The 26019-nt window shown below is 41.5% G+C and overlaps 1 protein-coding gene across 1 annotated transcript in view; it reads left to right on the top strand.

Moving 5' to 3' along the window:
• Positions 1-26019, top strand: part of LOC120515154 (protein-glutamine gamma-glutamyltransferase 2-like) — a 122176-nt gene that overhangs the window by 58420 nt on the left and 37737 nt on the right. Inside the window, exons 2-3 of the mRNA XM_039735908.1 lie at positions 4244-4423; positions 9773-10000. Coding sequence (XP_039591842.1) covers positions 4244-4423; positions 9773-10000 — 408 coding nt within the window. The remainder of the gene's footprint in view (positions 1-4243; positions 4424-9772; positions 10001-26019) is intronic.

Here is a 26019-nt window from a genome sequence, read left to right as displayed (position 1 = left end):
GCGGAAAGATAATTCTGTGCACAGCCAGTATAAAGTAATGGGTGGACTAGCAGAAGCCGGAACTTGGGATGGGGTCTATCCCCCATGCGCTAGGTTTGAGCGGTCATCATATGAGAACCCAGTCGGGACACCTGCAAGGGTGCCAGAGAGAAGAAGTCCGGAAGTGCAGCTCTGTAGAGGTCCCTTGGGGTCAATTTAGGGCGCTGTCAGGGGAGGACCATCCTACTTTATCTATGACCTGGAAATACTTCCTAGAGGAGACAGAATGGCACCGGAAGCATTCCCAAGTCACATATGGTAGAGTCAGGAGGCACCAGACAAAACATAGAAGAGGCTAAGAGGGATAAAGAATAGAATTATCAATTATTGATCATTTATTGTGTAATTTGTGGCTTATTATTGGGAGAGGATTGTGAGAAGGTGCCTGGGAGAAGAATAAAAATCCTTTATTTTATTCTATTAACGTGTGGTGTTTTGCTGAGTCTGTGGTTCAGGGCTGTCTGGCTCCCTCTTGTGGTCACATTATATCTGGTTACAATATATATTTTAATATAATAAAATATATATGTACATACAGTGGAACCTCGGTTCACGAACGTCTCAGAACAAGTACAAATCGGTTTACGACCAAAAAGTTCGCCAAACATTTGCATCTGTTCACGACCACACACTCGGTATACGAACAAGCCAGTTTCCCTTTCGGTTTGTGTGCGCCGATGATTTCCGCACGTGTTCAGTCTCTCCCTGTGCAGCTTGCTAGCGAGAGAGGAGACACAGAGGCGCACGCAAGAGAGAGACCCACACACACACACACACACGAGAGAGACACACACACGAGAAAGAGAGAGAGAGACACACACACACAAGAGAGAGAGAGACACACACACACACACACACACACACACCAACACTCACACGAGAGAGACACACACACATGCACACATGAGAGAGACACACACACGAGAAAGAGAGAGAGAGACACACACACACGAGAGAGAGAGAGAGACACACACACACACACACGCGTACACCAACACTCACACGAGAGAGACACACACACAGGTGTGCAGGAGGGACAGTCACACACACACACACATGCACACACGAGAGAGACACACACACGAGAAAGAGAGAGAGAGAGACACACACACACACAGGTGTGCAGGAGAGACAGTCACACACACACACGCACAGATGCATGAGAGAGAGAGACGCAGACACACACACACACACACACACGCGTATTGTTGCAATGTTACTTTTCTTGGTTGTTTATTATTTTACGGATTTTTCAAATGTTCATTTTTTTCCCTGTGCTTAAAACTCATTAAAAAAAGTGTGTTTAGCGAGCGGTTCATAGCGCTATAGCGCGGACTATTGCAGTGTTAGTTTTCTCTGTTGTTCAAGGTTTTCTCAGTGTTATTCAATGTTTTTACATTCAGTTTACTATTACGCTGTGCATTCTATGGTATTATTAACTATATTTGAGCTTAAAAAAATACATATTTACATACAGTTCGTACGGTCTGGAATGGATTATTTGTATTTACATACAATCCTATGGGGGAAATTACTTCGGTTCACGACCAAATCAGTTTACGACCAGAGTTTTGGAAAGAATTATGGTTGTGAACTGAGGTTCCACTGTATATATAAAATATATTGTCACCAGTAGGAGCACCACCAAGCCCCAAACTCCAGATATCAACATATCCAACACTGTCACAGGTTCAAACAAAGGATTTGTTTGTTAAACACCGTACTTTCACAAATGAGCAAGATCCAGTTCTACAGCGCCAGATGATATATCACTCTTTCCCCTCCTGCTGCTCCTCTAAGTGAGTGTCACCCTCCACTTCCTGATAAGTGAGATCTTATATACATGACGTGAGAGCACTTCCAGTACCACCGTCTTGCATTTAGGTAGAACTTCCTTAAAGGTGAAACCTCCTTAAAATAAATACTCCTCCTTTCTGCAGCAGCCCGTGATGCCCACTTAGGTTGCTGTCATATAGCATACTGTGGAAGGAATTGTTCTGGACAGACAATCTCCCCCTTTTCATCCATTATGGCTTCCCATTCAGGCAAGGAACCACCTTCACTCCTACTCGGGATGCCAGTCAATCCACTTGAATGGTCAAAAATGTTTTGACTGAAATTTTGGTGAGATTATAGAAAGCAAAAATAGCCACCCTGTATTTTTTTTTGTCAATATTTATTAATATTATGCTAACATTCATGCTCTGCGCTGCACTGAAAGTGGGCTTTATGCTAATGAAGGACAGAGCAGAAGCGATTGACTGTCCAAAGCAACCATTAACCAGTAGGGTGGATGGATGACAAAAGAGGGGTGCAGTGTCCTGAACGGGGAAAAAAGAGACTTGATCAAGTCTGGTGTGCACAGTGAGGTGTGACATGGAAGGATAAAGTTCAGCAAAGGTCAAAGAAGGTGAACAGCTCAAAGAGTTAGCAAGGGGCACTTTTGAAACTCTGGTGATGTTGTGATGGCTGTGACTGTAGTTGTTTTTTTACTAGGAGCCAAAAGGTAAGGAGAGAGGTAGACGAGATGAGCTTCGAGAAACTGCGTAAGCTTAAACTTAATGGGTTCCGAGCTGCTCCCCTGAAGTATACATTTGAATTGACAGACTTTGAAAAAATAGTTTACATTTACTTGTGCAGCTGCTTATTTTCAATGGGATGACCCCACTCTCCAAAATTCTTTCCAGCAAAGATACAGTATGTCCAACCAAAGAGATGTTAACATAAAAAAAGACATGTTTATACAAGTAATCCCGCCAGCAAGGCACTGCAATAAGGTCACTGATTTTCTGGAAAAGTACTCAACAAAGTTCATCAGGGTCAAGTTTGTAGAAGGGGTGGAGCTAATTATAAGTTGGTTGTGACCTGTGGCAGACACTCAGAATGACAGAATAAGGTAAAGTCTGTATACAAGCTCTTCGCCTTTGGAACTAAGATGCCACGCTCTGTCTGTCTTCCAGAACTTGTCACTTCTCCAATCCAAAGAGCTATCTCTCATCATGATTAGGTTTCACATGAAATAGTTTTTTCGTATCTTCTAACGTTTTGAATGGTCCTTCTATTGCTGCCATTTTGATAGCCATTATTGGCACTACTTCCTTTATTGCTAGTTGTGTGGCTTCTTGGATCAGGTAATCAGCATGATAGGATAAAAGGTCAGATTGGGGTTCCTTTTGTTATCCAATCTGCAGATTCGTACCTCGTAATAAAAAATACTTAAAAGAATTTTTTGCTATTGTGACCTTGCAAGTTTCGTTCAGTTTTGCCCGTTTTGTTTTACTTCAATTCTTGTCTGTCATTAGGATTTGATAGCAAGGTTTATTTTTACTTGTTGTGGTTTCATTTTTACACAGTTATTCCAGTTTAGCTCAGTAACTAAATTGACAGGCCATCTTCATGCTATCCCACTGATGTTAAAAACTTAATGACTGCACAACCAAGACAAATATTTAATTTGATTGGCATTGTAAACAATGTCCATTATTGTTCACAGGCATTGTTTGGTTTTACTGGTGTTTTGCTTTGTTTCTTCAATTGTTCAGGCTCATCACTTCCATCACCCTCTCATAGTGCTTAATACTCCAAGATCATCAAAATGAAATAGATAAATGATGAGTATCTACCCTTCAGTCTATGGAGATTTTATATATCATAACACGAAGAACATGCATCGGCTCAAATCATAGTTTCATCAGCAAAAGCAGCTGTAAATATAATATACAGTACACCTTAAGTTGCCCATAATGCTGTTCCTTAGAGTCAGTTTTTCGTATGTAAAATGCAGGTGTATTACATCTATGTTTTATCTTCTTAACTGGCAGCATAACCCATCCCTTAGGCAACATTACATACCATATCATAATACTGTATATTATCAGATTTAGGGTTTTGTGTGGGCGGAGGGTGCAAAGCAAGAGCTAGTCGGTCTCAGTCCCACTAGTGTGCAAACTCCTTCTCCCCAAGAACCACCAATTGACCTAATCTTTGGGATCTGGAAGTGACAGGGAGAAGGTGCAAGCTCCACATAGACAACAACTGAGTATTAAAGTCAAACCCAGAGTGCTGGATCCATGACACAGCAGCGTTTATGGGGCACTGTGCCATGTACTACCATTCACTTGTGTAATTATTTTAAATCTACCAATGTTATCACAATTTAAACTATTAAGAATTGTCAACATTTTTTTTTCTTCTTCCTTTACAGATCTGGAGATTAGCCGATGTGACCTGCAATGTGAAGTGAATAACGCCAACCACCACACAGACCTCAACGGCACAGACCGGCTCATAGTGAGGAGAGGCCAGGCCTTCACCATCACACTGCACCTTCATTCTGGACAGTTTGAGCCTGGTGTCAGCACCTTTAGCCTTGTTGTGGAGACAGGTAACCATTTCATAGTTCTCATGTAACAAGGGGGAATCCCCATGTTGGGATCTGAACACTTTGAATGCGAGGTGCGAGTTAACTTGTATCTCATTGAGCCTGTCAAAATGTGACATATGAGAGAAATCGTATCTCATTATACAGCCATTATAGATGCGATCACATCAACATTCCCAGTGTTTTGATTATAATTTGGTTTCTTTTTTGTTCTAATGAGTTTGATTCACACTGAATCTAATCCTGCATATTAAAAAACTTTTTCACACTTACAAGGTTTTGTTTTTGTAGGACGTCATCATTTTGTGTACTTTTGTGTCTTCTGTTTGCCAATGTTAGTGAGCGGGAATGCACGGTGTGCATCTTCATCAAGGGCACTGCGGTTCACTTCTGGGTGATCAGAGATTGAATAAAAATTCTTTACATGTATTTTTGTTTGCTTTTCGATTACAAGACTCTCACTTTGAATTATGGTTTCAGCTTAGGCTTTGGTAATGGATAGAACTCATTTTACAGGCTACAAACTTTCACTTGGTTTTTGATTTACATTTCATCTCTGGGTCCTCATTTACAAGAAAACATTCCTTCCTTTTCCTTAAAGCATGACACATAGGCAGCCAGGAGAAGCTGTGGTGAGATAGAAGTTCTTGGCAGTCTGAGTTGTTTTATTTATTTCAGGCTCAAGGGGACGTAGGTGTACACGGTATCATGGCTTGTCAACTCTGGGGTGTGTGGAAAGACAGCCCCTGGGCACAGACAGACACCAAATGTCCAGAAATACATACGTTTATTACAATTTCCTTTAACACCACCCGACACAATGCTTTAGTCGGCCCAAAGTCCCTTTATTCCTTTACTCTTTGCATTCCTGCCGCCTTTACTCCTCTCCTCCCAAGCTTTCTTCCTCTTCCCGACTCCCGCTCTCAACTGGAAGAAGGCGGCCTCTTTTATAATCACCCCGATGTACTCCAAGTGTTCTGTGATGGTCTTCCGGCGGCACTTCCTGGTGTGGCGGAAGTGCCGCATGAGCAACCTGGAAGCACTCCGGGTGTCCCTGGAATTCCTTCTGGCAGCACTTCCAGGTGTGGTAGAAGTGGTGACCTCCAGGGCTCCACAAACATCCGGGCTCCCCCCTACAGACCAGGGCAGCTGCCCTCTTGTGGCCCAGGGGAGGTACAGTCCCTCTCCCGGCCCTTCTAGGCCTCTCGGCTGGGCATGGCACCCCAGCCGTCAGCCACAGGTAATGGATAGAACTGATTTTACTGGCTACAAACTTTCGTTTGGTTTTATATTTCATCTCTGGGTCCTCATTTACAAGAAAAAGTTCCTGCCTTTTCCTTAAAGCATGACAGATAGGCAGACAGGGGGAGCTGTGGTGAGATAGAAGTCCATGGTGGTCCAAGTTGTTTTATTTATTTCAGGCTCAAGGGGGCGTAGGTGTACACGGTAGCATGGCTGGGCAACTCTGGGGTGTTTAAATAGGAAATGCTGATTTGCATATTAACATGCACAGCAGTCAGCCCAGCCTGTTCCTCATTGGCCGTCTGGGTTTTGTAATTCAAGCACCTGTACCCACTATAGTATAAAAGGAGCCTGAGTATGCAGATTCAGAGAGAAAGATTGAACAGGAGGAAAAGAGACACAAAGAGACTGGAAATTAAAAAATGAGAAGAGGAGGGCCAGGATCAGGGCACAGCTGATACAGTAGAATGGAGGTAAGCGGTCAGGTGGAGTGAATGGATGATGCTCACAGGACAAGGTCACTCCTGTCGAGTACTTAAGGAGTAAGGACCAACCGCTTCAAGCATAGGAATAGGATGCAGTTCTTGAATCTGCTTCTAGGTATCATGTGCCTACAGTCTGGTTAATCAGTTCACCAAGTGGCATCAAGCTACGTTGATCGAGGGCATATTGCTACCACTTATTCAACAATTGTGCAAAGGACTTTAGTGATTTTTTTTTTTATGCAGATTTTCAAGAGATCGTAATGGTTGCATTTTTCAACATTAACGGGCTTGTTCATAAAGAGTTTGTTCCCCATGTAAAGATATCAGTGACATTACACTGAACTGCTGAGGTGTCTATGGAAAAGCATCAGGAAAAAATATCTGGAGAGAGGGACACATACACTAACTTTTTTACCACCATCACCACACACCTGCGCAAACCTCATTGTCCGTCAATGAGCTTTTGGATAAAAACAATGTGGTGGAACTTGGTGTTTCATGCACACCCTTATTTTGTTGTAGAAGGTTATTTAAGCTTTACAAGCACATTTCTGTATTGTGGGAAGAAACCAAAGAAACTAAAGGAAAAGCTCAATAACATGGATAGAAAATGAAAAGACCACATGAACGGGAACAGCAGAGGGATTCCATATCAGATCTATAAATGATAAGAATGTGCTTTGAACTTCAGCTGGAGTAAGCAGGTCTGAAAACGTTAAAGTATGTTAATAATTACAATGGAGTAAGTAATGGACCTCCCTTCATTTTCAGGACTTGCTTATTAAACTGCTTTGGGTGTTTACAGGGACACTCAAGCACACACCCACATTTATTCATATTATATATATTGTTTATTATTTCAAGGCATTGTTAACACTAACTAGCCAAATCAAAAAATGATGTCAATGTGTATGTGTTTATTTTTATACCAAGCCAATAATAACAAATGACATACTTGTATTGTTATAACCAAGCCATATTAACACTAAAGCCAAACAAGGGTCTATCATGACCTTAGCAATGCAATAAAAAAAATAATTCCAATTATAGATAATATTTATCTTTTTCCACCCATCCATGTGTTTTCTGAATCATATTTTTTCCACACAGAATGCTGTGGGCAATGCCAGCAACGTCAAATGCAAAGCAGGAAGATAACCTGAACGGCCAGACACACTCGGGCACACACCTAACCTAAAAAGCAGATCATTGGGATATACAAAGAAACACGAGTACCTGGAGAAAGATGAGAATATGGCAGCTCCACATTAGCATCAGATAGATAGATAGATAGATACTTTATTAATCCCAAGGGGAAATTCACATACTCCAGCAGCATACTGATAAAGAACAATATTAAATTAAAGAGTAATAACAATGAAGGTATAACAGACAGACAATAATTTTGTATAATATTAACGTTTACCCCCCCAGGTGGAATTGAAGAGTCGCATAGTGTGGAGGTGTGGAGGAGGAACGATCTCCTCAGTCTGTCAGTGGAGCAGGATGGTGACAGCAGTCTGTCGCTGAAGCTGCTCCTCTGTCCGGAGATGATCTTGTTCAGTGGATGCAGTGGATTCTCCATGATTGACAGGAGCCTGCTCAGCGCCCGTCGCTCTGCCATGGATGTCAAACTGTCCAGCTCCATGCCTACAATAGAGCCTGCCTTCCTCACCAGTTTGTCCAGGCCTGAGGTGTCCCTCTTCTTTATGCTGCCTCCCCAGCACCCCACCGTGTAGAAGAGGGCGCAGATGTTACTGCAGATTTTGAAGGACGCCAGCCTTCTAAAGAAGTATAGTCGACTCTGTCCTTTCTTACACAGAGCATCAGTATTGGCAGTCCAGTCCAGTTTATCATCCTGCTGCACTCCCAGGTATTTCTAGGTTTGTACCCTCTGCACACAGTGACCTCTGATGATCGCGGGGTCCATGAAGGGCCTGGGCCTCCTAAAATCCACCATCCGCTTCTTGGTTTTGCTGGTGTTCAGTTGTAGGTGGCTTGAGTCGCACCATTTAACAAAGTCCTTGATTAGGTTCCTATACTCCTCCTCCTGCCCACTCCTGATGCAGCCCACAATAGCAGTGTCATCAGCGAACTTTTGCACGTGACAGGACTCCGAATCGTATTGGAAGTCTGATGTATGTTGGCTGAACAGGACTGGAGAAAGTACAGTCCCCTGCGGCGCCCCTGTATTGCTGAACACAATGTCAGACCTGCAGTTCCCAAGACGCACATACTGAGGTCTGTATGTAAGATAGTCCACGATCCATGCTACCAGGTATGAATCTACTCCCATCTCTGTCAGCTTGCCCCTAAGGAGCAGAGGTTGGATGGTGTTGAAGGTGCTAGAGAAGTCCAGAAGCATAATTCTTACAGCACCACTGCCTCTGTCCAAGTGGGACAGGGATCGGTATAGCATATAGATGATGGCATCCTCCGTTCCCACCTTCTCCTGGTATGCAAACTGCAGAGGGTTGAGGGCGTGGCGGACTTGTGGCCTCAGGTGGTGACGCAGCAGCCGCTCCATGGTCTTCATCACATGTGACGTCAGAGTGACAGGCCGGAAGTCGTTTGGCTCACTAGGATTTGATACCTTTGGGACTGGGGTGATACAAGATGTTTTCCAAAGCCTCGGGACTCTCCCCTATTCCAGGCTCAGGTTGAAGATGTGCAGTAGAGGACTCCCCAGCTCCAACGCACAGGCCTTTAGCAGTTGTGGCGATACTCCATCTGGACCCGCTGCTTTGCTGGCATAAAGTCTCCTCAGCTCTCTGCTTACCTGGGATGCTGTAATTGTGGGTTGGGGGAAACTCTTTCCTTTGCTGGTATCAGCAGAAGGATGGGTGGAGAGTGCAGTACTCTGAGGTGAGAGTGGGTTTGGGTGGTCAAACCTGTCGAAGAAGTTGCTCATCTGGTTTGCTCTCTCCATGTCTCGCTCAATGGTGGCACTCTGCTTCGAGCTGCAGCCAGTGATGATCTTCATCCCATCCCACACTTCCTTCTTGCTGTTATTCTGCAACTTCTGAACAACAACAACTGAACACTGCTCACCAAAACTGTGAGGCTGCTGTGCTTATCTCTGTGCCGCCATTCTACCAAGAGCAACTTTTATAGCAGCGGTTTCCAGACTTGAGGCCATTGCCCTAAATGTGGCCACAGGCTGGTCAACCTGAGCTAACTGCTCATTTTTTTTGGAGATGTTGATTATTAAGTTGTTATTTAACATATCGGTCAGTAGTCCTTTTCATACAACTATCAGGTCAGATTAGGTTGGGGAGCATGTACTGGTACAGCGCGTTGCTGCACCCACCACACTCTGAAACAGCTTGGGATCCTTTTAACACAACTAAGTGGGCAGAAACTGAAGGGGCCTGAGTCCTTTCTGAATCCACTGTACTCCTATATTACGTGGCTGATGAAGCGATTCAAGAAGTAAATTCACAATACCAGAGCAAATCGTCCTATCTAGGTAGCCCCTGTTCAGGCAAGTAGTATTTAAATAGCAGGGTGTCTTTTTACTTCTGTTACATGATTTGGTATATTTTGTTGAAATCAGACTGTATACAGTATATATTGCTTGAGTTTGTTTGAGTTGCATTCATTTTTTATTTTTTTTATTTTATAGGACCCTGTGCCAACGAATCATCTAAAACAAAGGCAGAATTTGTCTTGTCAGAATCACCAGTCGAGAACTCCTGGAGCGTGGTAGCGTCCGACCATGATGAATATTCTTTGTCGCTGTCAATCTCCTCCCCTCCAAATGCTTGTATTGGCCGCTACTCTCTGTCATTTAAGCAGAACCGCAGTGTTCCTCTTGGGGACTTCATCCTACTCTTTAATCCTTGGTGTCCAGGTAAGAAAGAAAAAGGCAATTAAAAAAATAAAAAAGCAGCACATATGACTTAATGAATTAACACATCAAAATGAATGTATAGCGGTACAGTATCATAATAGTTTTAAAAGAGAAGAGTTCACAACTTACAGATGAATGTGCTTCAGTGTACGGTTAAGTCCATAAGTATTTGGACAGTGATAGAATTTTCATAATTCTGACTCTGGGTGCCACCACAATGGATTTGAAATTTAGCAATCAAGATGGGATTGAAGTGTAGACTTGCAGTTTTAATTTAAGGCGTTTAATAAAATCATTGTTTAAGCCTTTTAAAAGAGACAAGCATTTTTATACATGGCCCCCTCATTTTCAGGGGTTCAAAAGTATTTGAACAAAGTAACATAATCATAGATATAATGATCAGTTTCATACTTCTTTTTAATTAATCTAAGATTAAGACTTTGATGTGTATCGTCTACAAAGCGGACTATTAGCAACAAAGAGACAGCTTTTACTATTAGGAAGGCATAAGGGTTGATGTCATGTGTCCTTGTGATGATGAAGGTTCTGCTCCATGCTCCCAACTGGCTTCTGGGGAGCTCTCGAACCTGACACTGTCAGTAATGTAACCAGATGAGCTGGACAGTGAGGCCACAACGAAACAAAGAGATGGTGCAAAAGTGCTTTAATTTAAAATGTCAAAACCAAAAACAAAAGTGTTCAAAGAAATAGTGCAGTGTTCACAACGTTATTAAATAAATAATCCATAAAAACATGGTAAAAATCCCAGACGTTTAAATCAAGGCTAAAACGAGATTAAAATCCTATTGACAACATTGGGGTCACGCCAGCCAAGCTTTGCTCCTTCCCGGTCTCTCCAGCTCACCCAAGGTATATTCAGCAGGAGAGACTTCAGCCACCGCAGTCCTCATTCTACCGACCCCCGTCATGGCTGCCTCTGCCGCCATATGCCTGACCGCTCTGGGTCAGTTGTCCTCCCGTATTCCTTCTTGCACTCTAAGTCATCCCTCAGATCCCTAGGGCGGACTTTTCTCCCAATCTACCCACTCTATTAACTCAGTGGGCACAGTCCTGTCCCACGTGAGACGATCACTCGCTCCACCTGGGTCCCCTGACCATGCTGACCTCTCTCTTTCACAGAGCGCTGGCTCGTCCACTCTTTTTCCCCAGTGCTGCTCTTGCTCTCTGCCTCTTCCTTTCTTTTACCGTTTTCCCCTCCTTCCACCTCGCGCTTCTCCTATTTATTCCGGGCACGTGGCTCAGGTGATGGTGATTAGCAGCTCCTGGGTTCAATTACAGATGTGGACAATTCCTCACTAGTGCACATAAGCAAGGAAACGCCCACCTAACGCAGCGTCCAGGAACTGCTCCGGCCACACTACCACACCACCACAGCCCCTCGCAGACAGTGTGGTGTCGTGGTTAAGGCTTTGGACTTGAAATCCTGAGACTGTGAGTTCAATTCCCACTCCTGACACCACTGGGTGATCACGAGCAAGTCACTTAACCTACCTGTGCTCCAATTGGAAAGGTAAAAGAAATGGAAACAATTATATCATAAATGTTGTAAGTCGCCTTGGATAAAAGTATGAGCCAAATAAGTAAATGTAAATGAATAGTCAGAAACCTCCTAACAAACAATGCAGCACCTTTACCTAACTCTTCCATTGTTTAATGGTGAGTATGGGGCCGGTGCAGCTTTGCTGAAAGCAGAGCCAGTGGAGCTGCCAGCTACTAATTGTATTATCTAGGTGCCTGCTTTCTAGTCTGTCCTTCATTCTTTACTTAACAAAAGTATTATTAAAGTGTGTGTGTGTGTGTGTTGTCCAGAATCTGGAAAGGTGACAATCATTGTCAAAGTGACATCTCTATTCGTGTTACAAGTACAATGACGTTTTATTATATGATTGAAAATGATCGCTGTGCTAATATACAATCTCTGAGTCAACCTACCATAACATACAGTACCTTCACAAAGTATGCAGACCCCTCCACGTTCTGCACACTTTACTGTGCTATACATTTCATTTTAAGTGGATAAATTTGCCATTTATGCCCATCAGTCGACACACAATAACCCATAAGGAAAAATTGAAAAACAGGTTTTCAGAAAGGTCTGCGAATATCTTCAAACTCAAAAACTGAAATCTCTCATTTATATAGTAAGTATTGAGACCCTTTGATTGTGGCACTCCAAATGATGGTCAGGCTTGTTTGGTTTGCTTTGATTCACTTTTGAGATGTGTCTAGAACTTGATTGGAGTCCACATCTGGCAAATTTAAATTAATTGGACAGATTTATAGTACTAAAGTGTTGTACCGTGTTAGTCATTATGAATGTAGTGAGAAGTCAAACAAAATCACCCCTTTTATTAGCTAACTAAAGAGATTACAATTTGCAAGCTTTTGAGCAAACTCGGGCCCCTTCTGCGGGCAAAATGTATGACAGAAACAGGAGTTCCCTGTGTTTATATGGACACCAGGACAGATACAACATTGGAAAACCTTTAAGTGAGACATTTTAATTGTAAAAAATTAATAGATTCATTAAGCAAGAGAGGAGAACAATGATTAGTCAAGATCTTTTGATGAGATAACTTGTCCAATAAAGTCTTTTGGAGTTTCTGATGAGTTCTTCAATAGAATGTGAGTCTGTAGTCAGGTTGTCTGAGTCAGTCCAAGAGATGTAAACAATCCTCTTATCTGGTCATAATACTCTTATTTCTATTTAAACCATGTTGTAAGGCGTACAATTTTAATGTGAGTTTAACTTCCCCTTCTTTTCTCTCTTGCTGTGTTCTGAAGTTGCCCATAAGCACTGTGACTTTAAAGTCATGGCATGGTGGCACAGTTGTGGCCACTGTAAGGAGACCATGTATTGCATCTTCCTGTGTGGGTTTTGCATGTTCTCCCCGTGTCTCCATGGTTTTCCTCCCACTGTCCAATGACATGTAGAATAAGTGAATTGGTGACGCTATAATTGGCCCCAGTGTGTGATTGTCCTGTCCAGGGTTTGTTCCTGTCTTGCACACTGTACTAGCTGGGATAGGCTCCACTGCCCCCATGACTCTCTACTGGGTCAAGCGAGTTAGAAAATGATGCACATTTAGCTGTGTATTTAAGGTTCACAAATTACACTGCATGTCAGGACAGAAAACAATCCATGAAGTCCAAGGAACTCTCTGTAGACATCCGTGATCAAATTGCAGTGAAGCACAGATCAGAGCGAGGGGGTTAAAACCATTTCTAAAGCTCTGAGTGGCCCCAAGGAGCTTCAGTAGCTTCCATAATTGTGAAATATTTGAAACCACCAGGCCTCTTCCAAAAGTTGTCCATCTGGCCAAACTGAGTAACTGGGAAAGAAGGGCCTTGGTCAGGGAGTGACCACAAAGCCGATGGTCTCTGTAACAGAGCTTCACAAGTTCTCAGCTCAGCTTTTCAGATGGATGACATCTCAGCAGCACTCCATCAATCGGGTGTTTATGGCAGAGTGGCTAAATGGAAGTCACTTTTGAGTTAAAGGCACCTGACTTTTAAAGGACTCTCAAAGCAGAAGGGAAAAGATCCTCTGATCTGATAAGAGAAAAATTGAATTCTTTGGACAGAACTCCAAACACTTTGTCTGGCAAAGACCAGCCACTGCTCATCAGCTTCCTAATATAATTTCAACCATGAAGCATGGTGGAGGCATCATGCTAAGGAGATACTTCTAAGCAGCAGGGACAGGGAGAATGGCCAGAATTTAGGGAAGGGTGAAGGCAGCCAAATACAAAGAAGTCCTAGAAGAAAAACTGCTCCAGATTGCACAAGAGCTCCGACTGGGGCAATGGCTTCCCTTTGAGCCTGACAATGGCACTAAGCATACAGCCAAGACAATGCTAGAGTGGCTTTGGGACAAGTGGTTTGATTTGCCCAGCCAAAGCTGATTTTAAACCACGTAGAGTGTCCTTGGAGAGACCTGAAGATGGCTTCCTATCCAATTTAACAGACCTTGAGGGGATCTGCCAGGTTTTGTACATGTGCAGAGGAGAGATGGTGGGTATATTGGGAGAAGGATGCTAAGAATAGAGGCAAGAGGAAAAGAGGAAGGCCTAACAGAAGGTTTATGGATGCGGTGAAAGAAAACATGCAGGTGATGGGTGTGAGAGAACAAGATGAAGAGGACAGGACAAAGATGATCCACTATGGCAACCCCTATCAGAGCAAGAAGAAGAAGAAGAAGGCATCTGTCAGGAAGAATGGGTTAAAATGCCTAAGGTGTGCACAGCCCCAAAGGGGCTTCTACAAAGTACTGAATTAAGGTTGAATAATTAAATCAAGGACAGTTTTTGATTTTTAATAAATTTCCAAAACCTTTCTGAAAACATGTCTACACTTTGTCATTATGGATTACTGAGCGTAGATCAATGGGCCAAAAATGGCAAATTTATCCATTTAAAGTTAAGTCAACACAGCACAATAAAGTGTGCAGGAAGTGAAGGGGTCCAAACTCAGTGTACAATCTCAAACCCGATTAATTCAATTCAGAGTCGCAGTGGAGGGTAGGGCAGGAATGAAGTTGAGGCAGCACTTCAAGCCTTAGTATGGCCCCTTCATGCGCACACCCACATGAGTCCTAACACGCGTGTATTTATAATGTGGAACAACATGGAGAGAACCCCACACATACGCTGAGGGAACATGCAAACTCCACAAAGACAACGACCAGGCCCAGGACTGCAACACAGTGTCCCGGAGGGTTGAGACGGTGATGCTAACTACTGTGCTGCCATTCCACCTGGTGTGGGGAGTTAGAGAAATTCATTCAAATGATTTACAGTTTTCTTTTGTGTTTTTATTGGGTTGAGATGTAACAAGTACATATTTGAAGTTTTTATTTAATCATTGACATCCTTTGACTTAAAAGATGTTGATTGTGAATCTAGATAGATTTATGTGATAAGGCTTGAAGCTGCTGATAATGTGCCAGAAATTTATCATTTTTATCATAATTATTTACATACACAAGTCCCCTGGGATTTTAGGCACAATATTTATTTTCCATGAAAAAAATGACTTTAAACTATTCTGCACCCCTTTACCATCAAGGAAACAATACGTGTTAATCTGCAACATGTAAACAGAGAAGAATCCTTTTTTCTGTTTGTTTTATGTGAACAGCAGTGTAAACAACTGGGTAAATTTTTTTTCTTTCAGAAGAACATGGAAGTACTTGAATTCTTGGAATGGGAATTCTTTTTAGTAATGTGCCAGATTACTAAGATATATAAATTATGACAAAGCTTTGGCAGAAAGCCAGGCAGGGTGTGCATGGTTTTACTGGAGCTGAAAAGATAAGATCAGAAGGTGTTGAGGCATGACCTGAAATAACTATCCTGTCATGGGATGAGGATGTGAGACGAGCCAATAATAGACTGTCATTTGTGAAGGACTGTCAGAATGGAAATGAAGTAGAAAGGAGAGGAAGTAAGAAATGTCTGTTAGCCAATTCTGTTAGTTGTAAATGCTGTAAGAGTGATGATGTTAGGCAAAAGAAAGATAATGGAAGAGGAGAGGTTTTATCATGGGATGACTAGGACTCGGTAGATTCATAATGGAAGGGCCTTCTCTTGTGTGCCCTAAGTATGCAGCTTACACCTAAGCGCTAGTTATGAGAGATGCCTGCATGGCCTAACACTCGTCAGTACTTCACATAGGGATTTGGCTCGAGCAGACCAAGCCAGAGGGTGACTCCAAGACCAGTGCTTCAGATGGGCCATTAAGTTAAGTTTAAAAAAAAAAAAAAAGCTTAATTTAGTCAACGCTTTAATATTTTGCGGGGCTACTGATTACAAGTTTCAGTTCTTCACTCAGTTAAAGGGACATTTTCCTCATGCAAACAACTTTAACAAATCCCATTCCAAGCACATGACAACCTGTTAATACTACGCCCGTCATGCTTTACTAAGAACGCCAAGGAACATGGACAAGTTCCTCAAATTCCCTGTAGCAGCACCTATTCTGACCTCTTCATGTTCCATACCAACCTCCCAAGAATGATCCTAAAAACCTGAACCAAACAGAAATGTTCAAAGATATGTAATATTAATTCTAGGGGTCGCTGTTGCCCCTTTAAACCCAACAGACAGACACTCGGGACACCAGGTTAAAGCACCAAGAAGTATTTTTAATCGTTTTCTTTTTGCACAGTGCTCCCTAAGCACCACAGCCACAATAACACAATCAAATAACACTATAATTCTCTTTCTCTTTTCTCCTCCACACCTCCCAACAAGCATTGTCTATTACCTCCCAACTCTGGCTTGCCTGCTTCGTCTTTAGCAGTCCTTTAAATAGTCCTTGACCCGGAAGAGCTTCTGTCCTTCCGTCCACGTGACTTGCCAGCACTTCCAGGTCAGATGGAGAAGTCGAGTTTTCTTCATCCTGGAAGTACTTCTGGATACATCCTTCTTTCAAAAGTAATTCGGCCGGTGGAAGATCGGACCGTGTTAACAGTTGTAGATATTCTATGGGATATTGTAAGCTGATGTTTTCATCTTCCACACCATCACCATCAATTGTTTCAGCATAGCCTATTGATACACATTTAACCAATTTGCCATGTAACCGATCAACAATTTTCGTGTTACAGTAATCCCTCCTCGATCGCGGGGGTTGCGTTCCAGAACCCCCCGCGATAGACGAAAATCAGCGAAGTAGAAACCATATGTTTGTGTAGTTATTTTTTATATATTTTAAGCCCTTATAAACTCTCCCACACTGTTAACATTATTAGAGCCCTCTAGACATGAAATAACACCCTTTAGTCAAAAGTTTAAACTGTCCTCCATGACAAGACAGAGATGACAGTTCTTTCTCACAATTAAAAGAATGCAAATAGATCTTCTTCTCTTCAGGAGCAGAGAATTTCAGAGGGAGAGAGAGAGAGAGCTCGCAAAGAAAAGCAAACAATCAAAAAATCAATACTTGTGCTTTTAAGTTTGCCGGCAACAGCCTCTGTGCAAACAGCCCCTTTGCTCACATCTCCTCCGTCAGGCGCAGAGACGCCGAGAGAGAGAGCGAGATTAAAGCAACAATCAAAAAATCAATACGTGTGCTTTTGTGCTTTTAAATATGCCGAGCACCGCAATAAAGCGGCATTTTTTTAGAAGAGCGTCAGTATCTTTTAAGCAAACAGCCTCTGTGCAAACAGCCCCTCCGTCAGGCGCAGAGAATGTCAGAGAGGGTGAGAGAGAGGCAGAGACAAGCAAACAATCAAGCTCCGCGTGGGATGCATATCTTATAGCATTGAGGAGTTTTAGTTAATATGTAATACATGCTCTGATTGGTTAGCTTCTTAGCCATCCGCCAATAGCGTCCCTTGTATGAAATCAACAGGGCAAAAAAACTGAGGAAGCGTGTAGCATAAATTAAAAGACCCACTGTCTGCAGAAATCCGCGAACCAGAGAAAAATCTGTGATATATATTTAGATATGCTAACATTTAAAATCCGCGATAGAGTGAAACCGCGAAAGTCGAAGCGCGATATAGCGAGGGATTACTGTAATACGTTTGACTTCATCGTTTCTTGGTGCCAGGATTGCCTGTGTACTCATTTTTCTGTTGATAACCCTTCGGGATGAAATTCTTCAATAAGATTTGGACATAAGTCTTTTCTTTTTGGGAGCTTAAAGTGAGGAAAACGTAAAAATTTATAAGAGCTGAGAGAGCAGGAACTGTGTCTGACAAAAGTATTCACAAGAATGAGAAGGTGAGAGAACCGTGGGCGTTGCAAATGGCTGAGAGGTGGACGGGACTTGAAAAATCTCTTGGCAATAGTCTCAAATCATCTCAGGATTTTCTTTTATAATAGAGATATATATTTTTTTTTTTGATCCAAGGTTGTTTTAATCCACCGATACAGAGAGTCAACTCTACATGATTTTTTTAGGAGATGTATATTAAAACTATTCATTATTAAATTTCATAAAGTAACTGAATTCCTGAATACATCTTTAGAAACATACTGCAGGATGAATCCTGAAAACGTACTTTTGTATTCTGAATGCGTAACAGCGGTACTTGTATTCTAATACAGCCCAACTCTGTTAGGGAGTGAGATTGTATCCTGTGGGTTTATATATGTTAGGGAAAAATTAAAAAGTAAAAATTGTATAAAATGCTTTTAAGAGTTTGAGATAATACAGTATTCATGTAAGAAAGGGCAATAAAATAAAACTATAGGAGGCCACTGTAATGTTAGAATTAGATTTTTTGTTTGTGTGTGTGTGTGTGCGCCTCATCTTTCAAACGAGCTTAGAATTTTTGCAGATTGAGCTCATGAGATGTCCTTCTTTAAAAGGTCTACGAAAGAAGTTTGCAAATGTCCTTAACGAGAGTCCAAACACCAATCGTCATTAGACTGATCATCAAAATCTTAACTTCTTAACCTTCTTTTACAGTGCAACCCCACAATCAACCAGCAAATCAAATGTGACCCCATTTTCAAAAGATGAAATCACAACCCCAGCTACTTGTTATTTTCAACTACATGTCCAGATAGGAATTTGCTAGATTCTGTTATGTTACGACCAATACTTTATGAAAATTCACCTTGGTACTCCCAAGCTACTTGATGAAATACATAAAATTGTAACAGAAAAGGAGTTCATTTTAGAAACAGAACTACCCTTTATCCTAAACAGGCACACCTTAATTCATAGAAAATGGTAGAAATGTAGAATCCACAGTAGAAAATTATTCTTTGTTCAGAATGGGTAACTTTGTATGACCCAGCTTACCTTGAAAATGTATTTAATAAGATGACACCTCTGTATTACTTAAGAATGTTTGGAATTTTCTTTTCCATTTTCTGGAACCAGGCTCCGCTTTATCCTATTTATTCTAGTGCAATATCCATTTTGAAGGAAAAGACACTTGGAATAATCTATCTTGTTTATTCACTTCAGGAATTTAAATCCTCCTCATAAGTCCTCATTTATTCTTCCCCAGACATTTTCTACATTTTTTTTGCACTGTTTATCTTTAAATCAGGTATCTAATGTATCGTTTTAACCCCATGCCAGCTCCTCTCTGTCATGATGATTAGAACTTCTTGCAAGTGTATGATTTCACAATTCTTTTATATGCTCACCTTATTTGTATTCTTGATTATACCTTTTTAAATGGCAGTAATTAAATGACATTGTTTATATGTCAAACTTGGATTTGTAACACGGCATCGTGGATGCCTTGGTTTTGAGAGTTTCAGCTTAATCCATTCGCTCCATTCACTTAGTGAGCTCTCCGATGTGCCTGTTCTTGTACGGCAAAGGCTTGTTGTCAAAATTGACAAAATAAAAATATTTTTGATTTTCGAAGTTTTATTGCGTGAATGTGTGCCAGGTTTGCGAGTGGCATACTGCCACAGTATTTAATGACTGGAACAAACGTCTAGATAAGGCAGCCAGCTGAAGACGGGGGAGACTGACTGACTGAAAAAGTCATTTACCATCCCCAGATTGTCAAACTCCAGATCTGGAGAGTCACTCTGTCTGAAACTTTCATTATAACCTGTGTCTAATTAAAAGGCTAAAGTCGAATTTCTGTTTTTAATTTACTCATGGCTTGGAGTTGCTTTATTTATTTAACATTTTTTCATTCTATGCATAGGCTTTATAAGGTCCTGTACCTTGTGCTGCTCTGTTATGAAATATAGATTATGTTCGGAAAAATATATAATAGCTCACAAGAATCATCTGTTATCCACTATTGCAGTCTGTTTTTCATTTGTTTCTTTTTATTAACCTGCTCAGAGTCGGGAGTTAACTATTTTTAGTTTAGTTTTTTGTAAATGCAATAAAATAGGAAGTCAACGTTCATGAAATAACAGAAATATAGTTAATATATTTAGCTTATTATGATAAGATGAAAAGCTACCTTGAATATCCTGAAATTCAAACTTAACCAAATAATGTACAAAATAAAATGTTATTTTAATCTATGATTAGACATCAGAATATCTAATGATGACAACAAATGCTGACAATTAACCAAACATAATTAAAGATACTTTTAGAAATAACACAAGAAGAGAAAAAGGATGAAAAAGTAAGCAAACATATAAAAAAGAAAGAGCAAAATAAACGAACTAAAAAAAAAGAAGCAGTTCCAAAAGGGTAGGGAAAGTTACACTAATTACTAATGCAAGAAAAAAGAATGAACTTACTAACAATAAAAAGTCAACTATGGCTAGCTCAACTTGATGATCAGGAGTCAAAATTGAAAGGGGATGGAGGAAAGAAATCTCACACTGAGCAACTGGCTTAAAAAGGGCAGAACTCCCCTTAGCTCCAGCTTACCCAGGACAAGAAGGAAACAATAAAGTAATAAAAAACAACTAACATATATGAGGAAAACTAATACATAATAATAATAATAATAGAGAGAGTGAGGTTGGGATCATGCACTAATAACACATACGACACACCACCTGGATTGGGACCCCGAGTGCAGTGGGTGACACCTCAGCACCACACTGGAAGAGTGTGAGTTTTTTTTGCGGTGGCTGGAGTGCCAGTCCTGCCACCAACACCCACGTTTTCCCTTTAAATTGGAGGACCTTCTTTGCAGGGCTGGATGAAAATTAATGTCATACCCAGGACAACGCAATTGCAGGTTAAGGGCCCAACGGAGTAGAGCCACTTCTGCTGTTTACTTGCCTTGAACCGTCAACCTGCCAACGCAGATCTCTAGCCTCGGAGCCACCACTCTGCCCATAATAATAATAATAGTGTAGACGTTCAAGGGAATAAATTAGAATTAAAACCAAAATCAACTGAGAAAAAAATAGCAAAAGGAACATGCACGAAAAAATATAGAACAGAGCTAATCTAAACTCCATGACTGCTGCAATACAGTGACACAAAAATGGCAAAAAAAAAAAAGGGTGCAGACCTCAAAATAAGCAAAAACATGAGCAGGACCTACTGATCAGCCAAAAAAATAGGCCTCATCTCAAAAGTTAAAAAAGCAGGCTTCAAGGCCTACACCGGCCTAAAATGGAACTCAGGCTTTAAAAGTGTTCAAAACACACAAAAATTCCCTACAAGGGAGAAGAACACTTTAAACCTCTGATGCAAGGAGTTTAAAATAAAGGAAAGCCCCTTATAGTGAAAACAAGAGAACCAAAATAATACGACAGAATATATAAAAACACAAAAATATGGCACAGGAAAATGCAAAATAGGTGACAGTTCTTATATGGCACCTACAGCAGAGGGGGTAGGACTTCCAGCTGAGACATGGAAGTGACGTTAGAGCGCCTCCTGTCAACAATCCTCAGAGCTCAGTGCAAAATATGAAAAGGCATAAACAACAGCGCCAACCCATTGTCCAGGGTGGAATTACAGTTATTAGAGATGCCCTGAAGATGTCCGCTACTCACATGTAATATACAGGGGCAGAGAAAGAATTGGCTATTCTTGGGAAGCCCTGTTTTAAAGTCCGAATGAATGGGAAAAAACAGAGAAAATAGGTGCTATACATCATCTTCAAAATGTAAAGTAAAGTTTTCTCTAGCTGGGAGCTTCTTCTCTACCAGTTGAGAACCAACAGTGAATGCCAGCTTCCAACAAACTCTCAATTTAAATACTGTCAGCATCAGAAGGGCAAGGATTATGGTGTGGAACTGACGTTGGATGTCTTCCAGCAGTTTCTCCCCCATTTGAAAGATGAATCTGGGCATGTACTTAGTGACTGCTTAGTTCCTAATTCGCCCCATTCTCCGTTTCTTTTCACTTAAGATCATAAAGCAGTACCAATACTCACATGGATGACAATATACTAGCAGAGTACTTGGTGTTATCCGGGGGGCGGAATAAAGTGCAAGTACAGTTACTAAATAAATTTCCCGGGGGCAAACATTTTGGATCCAAACTGTATTGTTCCACCCACACAAAAAGGCAAAAGAATTGTGAGGCCTCCAAGAATCGCCAGGTAATTGGGCCTAAATTCCCTCATGCCTGCCCAGAGTGCTCTCTAGTTCCTAAGGAAAAATGCCCTTAGCTTCAAAGTTCAAGAAATATATTGGATAGTTTCAAAATAACTAAATAATCTTCATAAGAGGGAGAGCCATGAGCTCCGGGTTGCAGAAACAAGTTGTACCAGAAATTTTTATAATCATAGACCATTTATCCATCCATCCATTTTCTAACCCGCTGAATCCGAATACAGGGTCACGGGGGTCTGCTGGAGCCAATCCCAGCCAACACAGGGCACAAGGCAGGAACCAATCCTGGGCAGGGTGCCAACCCACCACAGGACACACACAAACACACCCAGCACACACTAGGGCCAATTTAGAATCGCCAATCCACTTAACCTGCATGTCTTTGGATTGTGGGAGGAAACCGGAGCGCCCAGAGGAAACCCACGCAGACACGGGGAGAACATGCAAACTCCATGCAGGGAGGACCCGGGAAGCGAACCCGGGTCTCTTAACTGCGAGGCAGCAGTGCTACCACCGCCCCTAGACCATTTATTTACAACAAATTCAAAAAGCTAAAAAAGGATTTGCCAACAGTCCTTTGTCACTACTGCATTCACAGCTTCAGCTAAAGGGAGTCATGTGCCGGAAACATCAGATTTATTTTGTGTGCAGGACCTTCAAGACTGAATGGGGTACTCGAGTCAATGTAGTTCAGGATGACGGGACTTAGACAGTGTCACACATGCCCATCTGCATCATCCTCCAGGCTAATCTGAAGCAGGTACTACCACCCCACCTTCACCTCTTTTGTACCCTCTGCAGTACCGAGAAGGTGTAGGTTCAATGAGGGCAGTTGACTCCGCCCCTTCCGGTTCCCCGCCTATAAAGCTTGCAGCTTCTTTAAGGAGGCAATCAGTTTTTGAACAAACTGCACCACAGGATTCAGCTCTTTGTAACCAGAAAGAGAAAGAAATCATTTGCTTATTTAGCCTGATGGCTTTCCTATTGTAAATGTTGTTGAACAATATTTAATGTAAAGTTCATGATGTAGGTAATTGTTTTATAATGGGTTACGTAACTTCATAAATATATAGTTTAAGTTTAAAATATCAAAATTTTAAAATGTGATGTGTATAGTAGATTTACATGTTACAATTCGTTTGTTATTGTTCAGTGACTTTAAGATAATGTACAGTATATGTAAGGTAATGTGTCTCGTGAGAACGTACTTAGGAGTTATAGAGAGAACATGACAAAGTTCTGCCCCATGGACTGCAGGTGGGTGGATGTCTCTCACCAGGCTCTGCCATGTTGCATTTAAAATCAAAACTATAAATATCTGAAGCTAAAACAGACAAAGTGATTTAAGGACCTTTTTTCATGACAAGCTGCAAACGAGGTATTTTATTTGTAAAACGTCTTTTGTTTCATCCATCCAGCCATTGTCCAACCCGCTATATCCTAGCTACAGGGCCACGGGGGTCTGCACTAAATGTTTTTTATTTCATCCTCTGTGCACACAAGTTACTGTGTATTCACTAATGTGTTTTGTACTGATTACTCACCATGTAGTTCTCACGGCGTGGTGGTGTGAGTAAAACAAACCCAAGCAATAAACACCCGTTTCAAAGAACCAACCCGTGTCAGTGTTGTTGTGAAGAGAGCAACACCTATTTTGTTTTATTGGTACAAGCTTGCATAGTGGTCCTTTTCATTGATTTTTGTTGCGCCAAATTAAATGGGGGACAACCAGGGTAGCACCCCGACACTTAACTCTGGGACTCGCATTACCTCACTCAACCAAAACAGACACATGCATAAAAGCAGGTACCCTCACTCACTTGATTTTTTCCTTTGTTATTACAGCTAGACATTTCCATCCTCTTTCTCCTCGGGCCTTTAGACCATAAAGTTATTTCAGATAAAATGGGATTGCAGACAGCAGGGTTGGCACTCGTTGGCCGTTCTCACCCACAGGATCCAATTCCTAGTCTGGTCAGTGTTTTGCGGAGTGTTCTTACGTCCCTTTAGGTTTTCAGGGGCTACTTTTTGGGACTTTAAATCGTAGTAACCATCCTGTGATTGTATGGATATGGACTGAACTGAAATTGAAAACTTTTAACTCCAACTTCACCACCATGGTAGAGTACCAGACTCATACAGCTACTGCCTTCCCAGCCAATTCTTTGGTCAATTTTATGCTCACCCAGAAAATAACAGTCTATTTTTGAAGCATTTTCTTTGCTCTGCAATTCTGTGCTTTCATGCAGCCCAAAAACAGTTTACAAATACATAAATAAATGTTCTGCAGTGAGTATCTGTTATTCACCAGCAGTGTGGGTGTTTCTATATATATATACTACACATGGAGAGTTAGAAATAAATACAAATGTTCTTTCCACATTTTAATATGTACAGTATATCTAAGGACAAATGGTGACTCTGTTCTGGCTCACTATGAGGGACTTTGAGTTTTTCCTGTCATGGACTGACAACCGTCCATAGTTTGTTCCTGGGTCTGCCCACACAGAACAAAATGCAGGTCTCTGCAACCCTACATTGAAGAAGGAGATTAAAAATGAACGCATAACACGGATGGATCATTTTGGTATATTATTCAGCGTGCACTGTCCTCATTAGAAAATTCAGGGTTGGGACACATGATATAAACACTCTTTCATAAGACAGACATGACTGTATAAAGTATACATTCCACAGTGATTTGTTATTGATAAAAGCAACCTGGGAATTTGAAATGTGGGGGAAAAAAAAAACAATGACTTTATAAAAGTGTCCTTCAGTTGACTGATTGCCTTTCTTCACTTTCATAGCTTTTCTTTCTGCAGCTGTACATTCATAAGAATAATAAACTCTTGAGATAGCATATTATGAAATTGTGGTTAACAGTTATTCTAAGGAGTATCTGCCCTCTGGAGAGTCTCCACCTCCATGTTATCACTCGGTTGGGTTTCTCAGAAGCCTCCCTTCAATTGTGAAATGAATCATTCGAACTCCAACTGCCTAGTTTATAACTACACTATCTTCATAAGCTGTAAATTATTCTTGAATTTGTGTAAACCATTACAGCCCTCCAAGTAACTGGAGCCTGGCTCAACAGAATGGGTGCCAGACAGGAACCAAGTTAGAGACACCCGCTATCATAGTGTGTTTGACTGTGGGATGTTGGACCAGTGAGGAGTATTTAGACAAAAACAACCATGGGCACAGAAAGAATGACACAGAAATTGGCCAAGCCATGAGCACAACCTGGCATCCTGGAGCTGTGAGACAACAGTGCCATCATGTCACTCTGTTTCAATTCAAATGTCCAGTCAGCACTTGGATTTTGCTCCTTTTTCACTTTTAATGTTCCATAACCACACAATTCTTTATTAACTGTCCTATTCAGAATGTCTTTTGAATTAACTAAAGAACCCAAACTGAGAAAATATGGAATCTGTTAAAAAACAAGTAGTGTTCTCAAGATGAAAAGTAGGCTCATCTCTGTGCTACAGATGACACTGGTATTTGGTGTTGTGACAGATTAGGGCTTTCTCGCACCTTTGTACCCTCAGACATCACGTCAGACACCAAATAAAAAGTCCAGTTATTATTTATTATAATAATAATGTGCACAAAGCACCCTCCACTCCCCAATACTCTAATAATCAAATAAACAATAATCAATCACAATCCTCCAAACTCCCAGACGCTTAGCCACCCTGCCTCCCAACTCAGCTCATCCGTCTGAGATTTCCCACAGTCCTTTATAGTCCTTGACCCGGAAGTGTTTGTCCCTCAGTCCATGTGACTTTCTATCACTTCCGGGTCAGGGAAAACTTCTCTTTTTCTTCAACCTGGAAGTACGTCATTCCTCCCGTTCATGTGACCAGGACGCACTTCCAGGTTATAGGGCACATAAGAGTCTACGAGCCTCACTACAGCGACTCCTTGTGGTACTCAAGGTATCCAACAGGGCTGTGTATAAAAACTACAAAGTCCATGAGGCCCTGCTGGAACTCAGGGCACGTCCATGCTGTCGGGAGAACT

The sequence above is a fragment of the Polypterus senegalus genome, chromosome 14 (genome assembly GCF_016835505.1).
Source record: "Polypterus senegalus isolate Bchr_013 chromosome 14, ASM1683550v1, whole genome shotgun sequence".
Classification (NCBI taxonomy): domain Eukaryota; kingdom Metazoa; phylum Chordata; class Cladistia; order Polypteriformes; family Polypteridae; genus Polypterus; species Polypterus senegalus.
This window is presented reverse-complemented; position numbering and strand designations above follow the sequence as displayed.